This window comes from Sprattus sprattus (genome assembly GCF_963457725.1).
Source record: "Sprattus sprattus genome assembly, chromosome: 6".
NCBI lineage: Eukaryota > Metazoa > Chordata > Actinopteri > Clupeiformes > Clupeidae > Sprattus > Sprattus sprattus.
In genome coordinates, this window is record NC_137925.1 from 12,544,644 (window position 1) to 12,559,047 (window position 14,404).

Consider the following 14,404-nt stretch of genomic DNA (forward strand, 5'->3'; position numbering starts at 1 on the left):
TCGTAAAGGTAAAGGACAGGTATTTGACAGACGCTTTTATCCAAAGCGATTTACAAGGACTCGGCCGGGAATCGCGGCCGGGTCGCCGGCGCTAACCACTGTTCTACCACGCCCACACCTGACTTCGTGCCTGGGGGAAGAAATATACAAATAAAGAAAACGTCCTTTAGCAACCATTATCTCATTTACATACCAGGGGAGACAGTATAGTTCTGCCGTGGATACAGATGACCGATGACGTTTGCCATTGGCCATTTAAGAAACAGCGCATCATTGCTCCCTTTCCTTCCGACTGCAGCTTGACCAGGCTCCGCGAGCAGAACTCCTCGTAGTTCTCCATCGCTGAGTGTTCACCTGACACAATGAGTAAAAGAAGAAACATCACAATGTAAATCACCACCGACATATACTCGAGAGACCTCGTTCTTCATGCTTCTCAACCTTCGTGATGTGCTATGATGAACCAACAGCAGCCGCAAGATAAACACAGACGGGCGAGTTTGTCTGATGGTTTCACTAAGGTAGCGTAGACAAAAGGCAGTGGTTAAAGGCTTCAGCCAGAAATATCTTTGCACTAATAGCACGATTACTTGATGGCAAGGTTTTTAAAAACCTATCAAAAGCCTTCCGCAAGATATGATACAAACCTCGACTTATGTGCGAGTGTCCCACTGACCTAGTAGCCTTGGCAGTAACTGTCATCCGTCGCTGCTAACTGATTCGCTGTTAGCTACAGCGCCGCTGAACATCTGTAGCGGCGTTTGCTTTGTCTTTCCAGAGCTAGTTAAGATATACTGGTGTTTTGACGTATACCGCACTATAGAGCTAAAACGCGAAGGAGCAAAAACGCTCGCATCCAGTAATGTCTAGTCTAATGACAATGAACTGCGTGGCTGAAGTCTTGTCAAATACGTTACTGGACGTAACCGTTAACGTTAACTGATACAATACTGGCCCAGTAAAACTAGCGAATGCGGCTAAATGACTTGATTTCATCAATAACATTTCAAAGATAAACAGTGTGCAAAGACACGCCGAGATTAGACATGTTAAATCGTAAATAACATTTGCTAGCGTGGTTGAATTTCGCAGGTTCGTACTGGCGAACAGTTGCAAGCTAGGCTGGCGCGAAATCCTGATGTTTGCTGTCTCTGTACATCATCCTACCTTCATTAGGGATTCCAAATTTCTTCAAAGTTCCATAGGCGAATTCCCTTTCTTATTTCACTGTCTCGAGGGGATTGATTGAATGATGCCATTTGTTGTGTGCTGTCATGTTAATCGACGTGCCCTTACATTGCGGACCCACCTCATTCGTGGTATGCTAATGTTACACTCAAATACGGTTCCCTTCAGCGACAACAGCGCCTCCCACAAAGTTGTCAACCAGCCTATTATTGCAGTGGGCTTTCAATCCAGCAAAATGTGCATTCGATCATAAGGAAACACACGAGTATCGATCGCAAATATTGTACAATATGTATTGTGTATTGAAGAAAATAATGCAATTTCATAATAGACAAGGGTAACTATAGCCAACACAGTATGCTTGAATACTCAGCTTGTAGACCTATCATCAGCGTTCAACTGACAACAATGGTTCCATTATTTCGAAAGTGAAAATACCAACAACAACAAAACCATGTTGATTTAATATATTCAATTTATCCATGTCGACGACATGTAGACGGCTGGTCTACTGACTGTGACGTGAAAAGGAGTGACAGCAATGACCACTAGATGGCACACGTGCAGTGACCAACTACCCAACTTTACAGCTCATCCTTGTGATTCATCTCAGCCAATGGCCGCGCGGTGCGCACTCTGTCTTTGTTCGTATGTAGTAAGGCTCTGATGTCATCCTCTTGAAAGTCAGGCTTTTTCTGTGCACCCGTCTGTCAACAAAGAGTTTTGAAACCTTTAATGTCATGCTTATTCTGTAGGCACGTTGGTCAACAAAGAGTTTTGAAACCAGTAATGTGACAATAAGACTCGTGGTATTCGAAAAGGTGTACCTGAATCTGACGTTTAACTCCCACGCAGGCCATAGAAGCATCGTAGCACAGACGCATCTCCAAGTTGTTAGAGTGTCCTTTCATCATTTCATTTCGGATCTTCTCATTGTGTGTTTCTACAATTAATGTATTATATCCTTAAACTTGAACGATCTAACATAAATGTCTCATGTCCACAATCATTCCTTATAAACCATCTGTTAGTTAGCTCACCAAATAGGTCTTTGCATGACGTCTTCATGTCTTCTCGCGTATGTCTCTCGCACAAAGCTCCGCTCATCACATCTTCAATGACGCTTTTTCTAGATTCATATGAGGTTGCTTTTCCCATAACAATCTCAATTTCTGAGAGACGATAAACAGTAAACATTATTATGCAAGATATATTTTACCCTCAGCTCACATTTTGAAAGTCTATTAGGGCATAGGAAATATATTATATTCACAAGGGATGCCATACTATCGTTATTTTGTTATGCAGTGAATGATTCAATTAGTATACCCACCTTTAGCCGTTTCTATGCAGCTTTCACAATACGTGGCTACAATAAAAAAAAAAGACCAATTCACCCTAATTCAGTATGTAACGATACCTCCAAAGTCATACACACATCAAATCCATCAGACAATGTAAAACTAACTAGTCACAGCCTCTCACTTTACTTACACAGGTCAACTCCATGTACTTGTCCAGTGGAGAGATGCAATGAACACATAGAGGAAAACAGAATGAGGCAAATCCACACCATTCTTTCTGTCCCTTAGCTCTGTATGTGCTTTTCGTCTTAGATGGTTCAGCACTAACATTCCCAGTTTCTCTGCAGTTCTTTGGTGTCGCATTTACTTTTTCTCTAGTAAATTACACCTGCATGCGAAGAGAACAATAGAATGAAAGCATTGCTGTCATTCCTTATCGTGTTACACGTTAGCTTGTTTTTCTGGTTTGGCCATCTTCACCTTCTTGCTTGACAACTTTTTTTTAATGTTGTAACTGTTCCCTCGAACCATGTCATACCTATGATGAATGGACGTATGACAAATGTATTTGCATGTTTGCGTGTCAGTGATGGAGGTTAAATACATATCTGTGTCAATCCATAACTTTCAGTTCATAATGTCAAATGTGATTCAGGTTCTGATATAGAGGCTATTGATGACTTCACGCTGTCTGAAACTGAAGTGTGACAAGAATTGTTCCGTACAAGTCTAGGGGTTATTGGCCTAGTGCGCTCTTGACTACTGCAGTTATGGGCTATGCCTGCATTCATTGTATATTCATGAGTTAATATATTCATCTCCCCCCGGCCCAGCATAGACTGCACTCTAACACTTGAGGCACCTTAATATGGAGATATATTGCTTTTTTAATTTATGATATTCGTTAATCTATTTATTAATTGTTATTTATTATTATTTAGCTTTGAAAGAAGTCTGTTGCTGCCCCTACTGTCTCGTTGTCTTTGTGGCAATGACAATAAAGTACTTTGAACTTGAACTTTTTTGAACTTTTGAATATTTTCCCTCTTGACTCTCTCTTTACTGTCTTTATCCAGAGCCACTCTTGTTCACTCTCCTTTCCTTTCGTCTTTCTTTCTTCCTTCTTTCCTTCTTCCACTCTTCTTTCCTCTCTTCTTTCCTTTCTTCTTTCCTTTTCCCACTCTTCTTTCCTTCTTCTACTCTTCCTTGCTTCTTGCACTCTTTTTAATTTTTTCCTTTCTTCTTTCCTTCTTCCACTCTTCTTTTATTTTCACTCTTCTTTCCTTCTTTTCTCGTTTCTTCTTCCACTCTTCTTTCCTTCTTCCACTCTTCTTTCCTTTCTTCACTCTTCTTCTTTCCTTCTTTCACTCTTTTTTCTTTCTTCTTTCCTTCTTCTTTCTTTTCTTCTTTCCTTCCTCCACTCTTCTTTCCTTTCTTCACTCTTTTTTTCATTTCTTCTCTCCTTCTTTCACTGTTCTTTCTTTTCTTCTTCCTTTCTTACCTTTTGTATTTCATGCACTGGTATTTCCTTCAGGAAATACATTTAGTTATTATTATTATTATTATTAATGCTAAGTTGAGTTGTCTCTCGATTTTTAAAGCCTGTCTAACTCTGATACGGATCCAGCTAGTGCAGGTCCACTATACTCTGGACCCAAACAGAAGCTCTGTCAAGCTCTGTGTCCATGGACAGAATGACTGTACTTCATAGTTTCCGGTGTAGAAACCCCACCCATCATCATTTATGGTCTAGGAAAAAGTGAGGCACAGTTTTAGCGGTTTACGGTTATACCATGTGACACTTGAAATCCGTAAGAAACTGTATTCAGAGCTCCGACCTTCCGAAGGATAGAGGCAGCGATCATAGAAATTGCGTTAACTCAATTTAAAGACAGTTTACTGAGCGGAGTATAAGAAAAGGTTTTTGTCATTCAGAAAGACATATCTGCATGGTCAAACTTCTATAGTTTAGCTCATCGGGTGAGTTTACCTTGCCTCCTGTTGAATTGTCAGAAGCCGACGGAATCTGATTGTAAAACACAAGTAAGTGACTTTAACTGCCTATGTTGTTAAGATGTCTAACGTTACACATTGATCTGTGGTGGCCTTGCACAGTTTCTGAAAAAAGGGAAATAACGCAAGTAGCATGCTAAGCAACCACTTTGCATAATGTTAGCCAGCTTGCTGGATTAATAAGGAAGTTATTTGCAAGCCGGGTGGGGTAGAATGGGCAAAGTCCATCGACTTTGTAAGAACTGACGACGTTTTCTTTGTTGGTAGCCCGGTACAGCTGTCAAATGTTGGGTATTACGCAGTTATTGCATTTTTATTGCATCAGCTTTAACGTTATAGGCTACCTGTTGACACCAAGTAGTATGCTACTGGTGATTAGAGATAGATGTACAGTGTGTAAACTTGTGTGTAAACACATGTGTCTTGACTTTGAAGAGACACTGTTAAAGATGAGAAATCAGAATAAAATCTAGCCTAAACTTTTATAGATAGTAGGTTGGTCATGCGAAAGTCAAAAGACTAATTGGTTATTTCTCTGTAAAGTTTGTTCTCTGTTTGTTCTCTTCGACATCCCCGTATGTTAATAAGAGGGCCGTTTTCTGTCATTACTTTCTCGAATTGTGATTTAATCCGTTTCGTACTCATGGCCGTTTCTCTAGCCAACTCATTGAATTCGCGTGTTGTTTCACATTTCGCGGTAAGGCCACCCTTTTTGGCTGCTGTCAACGTGCTTCTGTCTTGAACTGTGATTGGTGGACGTGCATTTCGAATATGACGTCACATGTGGAGTTCTCTTCTGTCGACAGGGGGCAGTGTTGTGCTTTGGGCCGTGGACAGACGGCCAAAATGGCACGCTCATTTCACTTGAATTTGGCAAAAATTGATTGTTTACACAAAATGGATCAAATGTTTGGCTGAGATGTGCTTTACTTTTTCATCTAGAGGGTTCAATACAGATATAAACTACTGTTTCATTACAGATACAATTAAATAAGATACAATAAGTAAAGCCTTGGCACGTTGTTTCAGCTCCATGAGTTGTTAAGTGTATAATTTTGGTTGTAATAGGCTTCATTGTTCATTGTTCTGCATTGTCCAGTTTTGTGGTGGAAGATTCTATGTAATGCAGGCCACTATTATTCAGGCATGATGAGTATTTTAACAACGGTCTGTATTTTCAACACATGTGAGAGATTGGGGGCCACGTTTCTTTACGCATTACTTTTGTGTCTTGTGCTTTTTGATCATTCATGGATGCTTACTTTACTTACTTCTTCTTAACGGTGCCGCTGAAGTGCTATTTGAAGGGTGGGACACAGCGTCCCTGCTATCCTCCAATAGATTCAAAGTAAGCTTCATGATTGACAATACCGAGCCTGGGAGTGGGAGGAACCACCTCAGCAGCTATCCATTTGGCTTTGTTACGTCTGGGAAGCCATTTTGGAATTCTGTTGGTAGTGTCTGAGAATTACAGGCTACTGTCAACTTATAAACTTTTGTGTCTGTTCACGAATTAATTTAGCCCACGATATCAGCGCTTGTCATACTGGACTAAACTGCTGTTTGCATTCATTTTGATTACGCGCCTTGACATGCGTCAAGAAGTTTGCGCATCTTTTAAGGCTGGATATTTCTTGTCCAACTGGATTACGTTCAAGACAACATAAGATACATGGACTTACTGGACGGGCAAGTTAAAACTGTAGTTTATGTTGATAATGTTATATCCTCAATGTCCCGATACAGAGCGTAGCTACATTGTATCAGAACGTTGAGACATGTTTTTAATTTAGAATGTTCTGTCGCATGCTAGGGAAGCTCCTCTCTGCAGAACCGTATGTATAGCGAAGGGAACCTCGGGCCCTGGGATTTCGTGTTCTGTAACTGCAGTGTAAATTCTGGTCAAGATCCTACTCCATGTCTTGTCTTCAGAATACATCGCGTACCTGCGTATGGAATTAGCCGTCATGTGTTGCAGTGTACACACACACAATCCCTATGTCAGACAGTTGATAGAGTGAATGTGCAGCTGAAGTATTGACGTCTAAATATAGCATGAGGCAACCAAAGACGCACTGTCGTCTCGATCGTCTGTAAAACAGACACATAACGGTTACTCTAATTTTAAGGCATTCTATGGAACGTGATCCTCATAAGAAAGCCATAAACCTAAAACAGATTTATTGAAGAGACATAGGCTACTGTGACTTATAACGGACGGTGATTTGAACGCGCACTGTCACAGAACGTGTTCTGCACAAAGGAGCTTACAAAGATTCGGTGTAGCGTAATTCAGTAGAGTACCTTGGCTCTGTGTTGAATACTTTCTGTCGGGACAGTATTATGATACGCACTAGCGGCTCCCGTATTAAGTGTGCGTGTGTGCGCGTGACCGTGTGAATTTTCCTGAAATGGTTCAGCCTGTCTCGAGAGTAGCTGTAGCCTGAGTTCGTCAGGCCCGACATCCTCACTGGGACTCTAAACGTGCTAGGATAAGACTATTTCAAGGCACACACATAAAAGCCCTTTCACTATATTTATATCACCAGACTCAGCCTTTTTACTAATGGGACTCATTATGTGTCCCTCTCTGCCCAGGCACATGTGGGTCGATGTGTGTCTTTGGACTGCCAGCAGGTATCCATAAATCTGTCAGACTGGCTTCCTGCAGATACAGAAGCTCTTGGGCATATTTCCCCTCAGCCTGCCCCTGTCCCAAACCAGGGGGTCTGACGGCTAGAGCAGGGGTTATAGATTAGACCACCACTCCATAGATTACTTCATGCACAGCATGTGGATTTTGAGAAGCCATCTGTTAGATTTAATCTTTGAACCTTATTGGCTGGTTAGCAGAATGGTTTAAGTGCCGGTTGTCACTGATGCATCACTATGTTTTTGGTTAACCTGGGCATTGGAATGGGCTTCCATCCTAACCAGATGTGCTGACTCCATATTCACCGATCTCAGTTACAGCAGAGAAAGTGGTGTTTTTTAATGTTTTAACAATGTCAGTAGTACTGACTTAGTTTTTTTGTTTTGATTTAGTGCATATCAAGAGGGTGACTGATTTAAAAAATCAAATGTCCTCTTTACCCATAAGGCATTGCTCCGGGTGCATCTTATCTGCTCTGACATTCGCGTGCAGCAGAGATGTTCATCTGCTACGCTGCATAATTCATTAAAGCAGCATTTTACACTCCCACCTCTTGGTGTGTAATCTCCAGCTGTCTCCAGTGCAGTCAGACAGGTATGGGAGGTATTTTAATGTGTGGAGGTTTGCCATCAGATGAGCTGTTGCCAGTTGGCTGGTGTGTCCACATACACCTGCTCAGGTGTGTGTCCCCACCCACTGCCCACTCTCTACCCCGCCCTGGGAGCTTAGCCAATCACATCGCACTGCTACATTTGAGTCAGCTGTGTGTGTGTTGGCATGAGAGTGTTTTTCCAGTGCCATTTTATTGTTGGCTCTGGAAGAGTAGACTGCAGCAGTCATGGAGCAGGTAATAACGCTCACCATTTCTTACTTCCTGGTAGCAATAATAATAATAATGATAATTCATTTGATTTGTAACGCACTCGGTAGACCCATATGTGTGTGTTGTAGAATGCTGTAGCTTCACAGTGGTGTGATGCCGTTGTGTGTTGGCAAGGCTGTGGCTTTTTTTTAAAGATGTGTGTAGGTGTGCCTGGTGTTTTTGCTGAAATTCCAGATAGCCTACACATTCCCTGTGAGACTAGTTCAGTTTAGCTTCTTTTTTATTTATTTATTTATTTGTTATACTCCGTCAGTGTCAGTTAGTGAAAGCCTTTTCTGTTTTAGGCAAAGAACAGTTTTTTATATACAAACTGTCAATACCCTAGGCTCGTGACAGGCTGAACCAGAGAGAGAAAGTGTGCTCGTGAGTTTTTTGGCGTGTGTATTGTCTATCTGTGATGTTGATGCCCAGGTTTGGGTCCTAAAGTGCCCCTCTGCCCTCCCTGTAGTGGCACAGAAGAATGAACATGGACTTCTCCCCCCTACACACATACACGCCACCGCAGTGTGCCCCGGACAACACCGGATACACTTACTCCCTCAGGTGAGCCGAGTCGGGATATGGTCTGTGGCCCACCTTGGTCTTGGTTGGCTGGTTGACCGTTCTAATGCTGTGTTCATGACCTGAAGGTGCACCCGTGCGTCCAGGTGGGGGTGCCTTTGACACGACCTTGGTGTTTGTTTAAGTAGCTGGCTGATTGTTGCTGAGCTTTGACCTGGGTTATCCCACGCTGCCACTCACACAAACTAAACCCCTTTGGACCATCTCGGATTTGTCCAGACCCGAGCTCTCCTCTCCAAGCTGAGTTTGGGTCTGATCGGAACCAGATGTGCCGTGTCTGTGCTGGATTCACATTCTCTCCGTGTCCACATGTGTGTCTGTGTGTGTGTGTGTGTGTCTGTATCCACATGTGTGTGTTTGGCAGCGTCGCTTTCGGCCCCGGTAACACCCCAGTGACTCAGCCTCTGTTCTGTCATATCCCACTATTACTGACACATGGGCTGATGAAGTTGGTTGTAGTATTTTGAGTATTCTAAAATGTCAGTGTGACTAACCATAAATTGGAGATTTGGAAGTGGAACATACACGAGGGTATGGTGTTAGTAGAATGGTCCTCTTACGAACACTCTAAAAGTTGTGTGTATGTCGATGTTGAAGATTTAAGTTTTTGAGTGTTGATGTCGAGGTCGATGTTGTAGATGTGGTTTTGAATGTTGATGTTGAAGATGTGGTTTTGAGTGTTGCTGCGCTTCTCTGGATCCCTGGAGGTGCTGGTTTTGTTTTTCTCCGTCTTTGGCTGGTTCTCCCGCTCACGGTTCTGTTGATGACTCAGCCGGGGGCTACCGGTTGGGTCCCTGGCTCGGAGCGCGCGAGTGTGGTTAAGAGAAAGAGAGAGAGAGACACACACTCACTCACACACACACACACACACACAAACACAGTCACAATCACAAGGAGAAAGCAGGGAAACATTGTGGAGTGAATCAGAGTTATATAACTTTACTGGTGGATTCCAGTCGCCGCGCCATGGCTATTCCCTTTGTATGGTCGTCTCCTGTCTTGTGTCGCCTTTGTTTTCTTTGGCAGCTGCGCTTTAAATGTCTGAACTTGTAGTTTATTATGAGCCTAGCTACTAAACGAGGGTAAAGTTAGCTTTTTTTTCTGATTTACTATTTGTGTAACGTAAAAATATTGGATCTCCCTGATTTGCAGCAAGCTTTAAATGTACTGTGGTGGGACAATAATAAAACAACAAATAAAAAAAAAAAAACCTTCTCAATGTTCTTACTCACAGTACATTTGTGTTCTATGTCACAAGATTTGCATTTCCATGCCAGCCTTTGTGGGAACGAATATAATTTTTGTGTGTAATTGCAAAAGTATTTCAGAAATGGTTATATGTTCTTTTTCACAAAGGTGTGGCTGCCATTAAACCTCTTGCACCTCGCGGCTGTTGAGAGAGCTGGAATGTGGTGCACGGTTTCCCGCCGGGCGCTCTCGCCCTGCGTGGCCCAGTTCACCTGAGGCGCCGCTGGGCTTCCGCTAAGAGTGTGGGAGTGGGAGACTGAGAGAAATGACACGGCTGGAATGTGACCTTTAGGAGTGGCATGGTTTAGGCAGACATGATCAGAAGAGAAAGGGAGAGTTGGATAATGAGGGGTTGGGGGACGTGCTCATACCTGAGGTGAACACACACATGATCAGAGGAGAAAGGGAGAGTTAGATACCTGAGGTGAACACACCTGCACAGGGCTGGGATTAAAGAGCACGGGGGGCCTGTTCTGACAAAGATGGGACTTTTACCCCAGGAAAAATACCCTACCCCCCCCCCCTCCTCTCTGTCAGTCTCTATCTCTGTCGCTCTCTCTCTCGCTCTCTCCCTCCCTGCCTCTCTCTCTCGCTCTCTCTGTCTCTTGCTCTCTCTCTCTGTCTCTCTGTCTCTCACTCTCTCTGTCTCTCTCGGCCTGTACTGGTATGACGTGCTCCCTTTTGGGTGCAGCACACCTCGTCAGTTTGAATCTCCCGCCATTTTGCTGTGTAGGCAGTTCTTTTCTGTCAGTGTTCATAAGAAAAGGAAGATGGATGATGTACTGGGGGGACACTTATTCTGCTAAATCAACCAGCATTCCGAATATTCTGGTCCATGTCATTCCAAACAGGACAAACTTGTTAAACTTTGTTTAATTTCATTGTGGTCTTGTGCACATTGAATTGCATAATGTACGAAATGTGCTATATAAATAAATTTGCCTTGCCTTGCCTTGCCTTGCCTTGTGTGTGTGTGTGTGTGTGTGTGTGTGTGTGTGTGTGTGTGTGTGTACAAGGAAGAGGGGGACATGTAAGTAGAGTGTGTGTGAGTGCTGCACTGTAAGCCGTGATTAGTAGAAGTTAATGAAAAAGCATGTCTGGGGTTGATTAAAGGAGCGATTAGTGGAGTCTGATGGAAGCCGCTGAGGGGTTAATGTGCTGCTGTGAGCGATTATTCTGCCAACACTTTACAGAGATTACCTGCCAGCAGGGAGCCTTGCCTCTGGTTCACACACAGAACAGAATCACTGGGGACATGTGACTTTGGCGTGTGTGTGTGTGTGTGTGAGGACTTGAGTGAAAAGTTGAGGGTAACTTTACGAGAGGGGGGTCAGGTGACAGAAACCGTTGGGACATCTGCTCAGTGCACTCAGAGCTGAGACAGGACCGAGCCGGTCAGAGCCGGAGGGGGGAGGGGGGAATAGGAGGGGAGGGGGGGAACTGAATTGAGAGTGAGAGTGAATGGATGAAGTGTGAACGTGAGCGTGAGTGAGTGGAGAGCAACACAGGGAAGGAAGAGGGCCAGAGAACAGCAGATGTTTGTCATGTTCTAGGAACTAAAAAAGACTTTTTGCTTGTGCTCCTACCATGCGGTTGCTGTGGGCTTTTTAAGCGTGTAGTTGTACAGCCGGTAATCACGTCAGTTTAAGGTCCTTGCAGTGGGTTTGGGAAAGCAAGGCTCAGCAGGGCAGTTTACCTCAGGGGTTCCTCTTGTTCCTGCTTGAAAAATAGTTTTGAGAGAGAACTGTTTGTGTGAAAGTTGTGAGTGTGAGGAGGTGGGGCAGTGGAGTCAGTGGGGAGACGTGCCAGTGTGGGAAGGTGGCTGGTTCCCGCCAGCCTGCTCCCTCTCTGCTCCCCTGCAGAACTAGCTCTCCCCTCTGTCTGCTGATTTATGGGCTCCTCCTGGGCTCCCAAGAATGTGTGAGGAGTGTGTGAGTGTGTGTGTGTGTGCACGTGTGTGTACGTGTGCAAGTGTGCGTGAGAAAGAGAGAGAGAGAGAGAGCTTGAGTGTGTGTACGTGTGCATGTGTGTGTGAGCGAGAGAGAGAGCTTGAGTGTGTGTGTGTGTGTGTGTGTGTGTGTGTGTGTGTGCACGCACCTGTCCCCGTGAGCGAGAGAGAGAGAGAGAGAGAGAGTGTGTTTACCATTGAGCCAGAAAATATGAGGATGGAGGGAAAGTGTAAAATGTGTGTGACCCACAGAGAGAGAGAGAGTGTTTGTGTGTATCTGTGACCTAGATAGAGAGAGAGAGAGAGTGTGTGTGTGTTTGCCTGGTGTGTGATTTAAGACCCAGCATAGGACTGTGAGAGTGTGTGTGTGTGTGTGTGTGTGTGTGTGTGTGTGAGTGTGTGAGAGTGTGTGAGAGAGAGAGTGTGACACAAGGTCAGTCTGTGTTAGCAGATGACCAGCTTCAGGGTTAAATGGTGTAGTTAATTGGTCTGGTCAATGAAGAAGAGATCACCAGGCAATTAAAGCAAAAATCAATACCTAATTGACAACTAAAAGCGTAATCAATATTTAATAGTTTGTGGAACTACAAATGAGTCAGTGACTTGACATGTTAGACGGATGTTAGACCGCCATTGTTTTATGTGAGCTCAGCATATAAATAGTCCAAAGAGAAACGACTATTTGTTCTCGAGGCACAGGATGCTCTGGATGTACCGCCCTTTCACATACACACTTCTGAGTTCATGCGTATGTCTCCATGACAACACACTTCTGAGTTCATGCGTATGTCTCACTAGACAACACACTTCTGAGTTCATGCGTATGTCTCCTAGACAACACACTTCTGAGTTCATGCGTATGTCTCCTAGACAACACACTTCTGAGTTCATGCGTATGTCTCCTAGACAACACACTTCTGAGTTCATGCGTATGTCTCACTAGACAACACACTTCTGAGTTCATGCGTATGTCTCCTAGACAACACACTTCTGAGTTCATGCGTATGTCTCCTAGACAACACACTTCTGAGTTCATGCGTATGTCTCACTAGACAACACACTTCTGAGTTCATGCGTATGTCTCCTAGACAACACACTTCTGAGTTCATGCGTATGTCTCACTAGACAACACACTTCTGAGTTCATGCGTATGTCTCCACGACAACACACTTCGGAGTTCATGCGTATGTCTCCACGACAACACACTTCTGAGTTCATGCGTATGACTCCATGACAACACACTTCTGAGTTCATGCGTATGTCTCCTACCTAGACAACACACTTCTGAGTTCATGCGTATGACTCCATGACAACACACTTCTGAGTTCATGCGTATGTCTCCTAGACAACACACTGCTGAGTTCATGCGTATGTCTCACTAGACAACACACTTCCGAGTTCATCAGTTGTCTCACTAGACAACACACTTCTGAGTTCATGCGTATGTCTCCTAGACAACACACTTCTGAGTTCATGCGTATGTCTCCATGACAACACACTTCTGAGTTCATGCGTATGTCTCACTAGACAACACACTTCTGAGTTCATGCGTATGTCTCCTAGACAACACACTTCTGAGTTCATGCGTATGGCTCTTAGGCATAGCCTTCATTGCCATGGTTATGCTTTAATGTCGGCTGTCCCATTGAATGGAGCTAATGAATAAAGACTTCTGCATTCATGTCCCAGGGCGTGTCTCTGCACTACAGGTCTGGTGTGTGTTCATGGGGGGTGAATGGCGGCCAAGGCCCTGAGGCAGGTTGGGTTGGCTGGAGAGGGAGCGTCTTTTACACTCCTCCATGTTTGCAATAGCACATGTTGTCATCCAGAGAGAATGTGACTGAGGATTCCAGGGTGCAATGCAGAAACACACACACACCCAAACACACAGACAGAAAGACACACATACACACTCTCGCAAATGAAGTGGAGCCAACCTAAATAAGACCAGACCTTTTTTTTTGTCTCTCATACAGACACAGCTAGAAGCTGGATGCAGGGCATGTGTGATGGGGTGTGTGATGAATAATAAAAGCTGTTTGACTAGGTACATGACTAAGTGCTAGGCCAGGTCATGAGGAGTGTACCTTTCTGGAGAGAGTGGGTGTGGGTGTGTGTGTGTGTGTGTGGTGTAATATGATATTGGAGGTCGTTCTAAAGTGACAGGCGCTCACAGCTGTCAAGGCATGTGACAGCTGTGAGTGCTTGTGCGTATTTGCATGCGTGTGAGCGTGCGTGTGAGCGTGCGTGTGAGCGTGCGTGTGTGTGTGCGTGTGTGTGTGTGTGCGTGTGTGTGTGTGTGTGTGTGTGTGTGTGTGTGTGTGTGTGTGTGTGTGTGTGTGTTGATGGGTGTTGTCCTCTTCCTCATGGCTGTGGACGTGATGTGTGTTAATGCACAATGGTCTCTAGGCTATTTGCGATGTTGGATACCACTCAGAGAGCAGAGCCAATCAGAGAGCAGAGCCCATGCATGAGTGAGTGTCTGTGTGTGTGTGTGTGTGTGTGTGTGTGTGTGTGTGTGTGTGTGTGTGTGTGTGTGTGTGTGTGTGTGTGTGTGTGTGTGTGTGTGTGTGTGTGCATGAGTGAGCGTCTGTGAAGACAAACCA

At 44.2% G+C, this 14,404-nt stretch overlaps 2 protein-coding genes across 4 annotated transcripts in view; one reads left to right on the top strand and one right to left on the bottom strand.

The window, feature by feature from the left end:
* Positions 1-340, bottom strand: part of ccp110 (centriolar coiled-coil protein 110) — a gene marked incomplete at both ends in the record, with an annotated part of 9,931 nt that extends 9,591 nt beyond the window's left edge. Inside the window, one exon of the mRNA XM_080840827.1 lies at positions 194-340. Coding sequence (XP_080696953.1) covers positions 194-340 — 147 coding nt within the window. The remainder of the gene's footprint in view (positions 1-193) is intronic.
* A 5,623-nt stretch (positions 341-5,963) lies between these two features.
* Positions 5,964-14,404, top strand: part of sun1b (Sad1 and UNC84 domain containing 1b) — a 36,451-nt gene continuing 28,010 nt past the window's right edge. For all 3 annotated transcript variants that reach the window (XM_080840055.1, XM_080840056.1, XM_080840057.1), the window contains exons 1-2: positions 5,964-6,194; positions 8,490-8,584. In XM_080840055.1, coding sequence (XP_080696181.1) covers positions 8,502-8,584 — 83 coding nt within the window. In that variant the 5' untranslated portion in view covers positions 5,964-6,194; positions 8,490-8,501. The remainder of the gene's footprint in view (positions 6,195-8,489; positions 8,585-14,404) is intronic.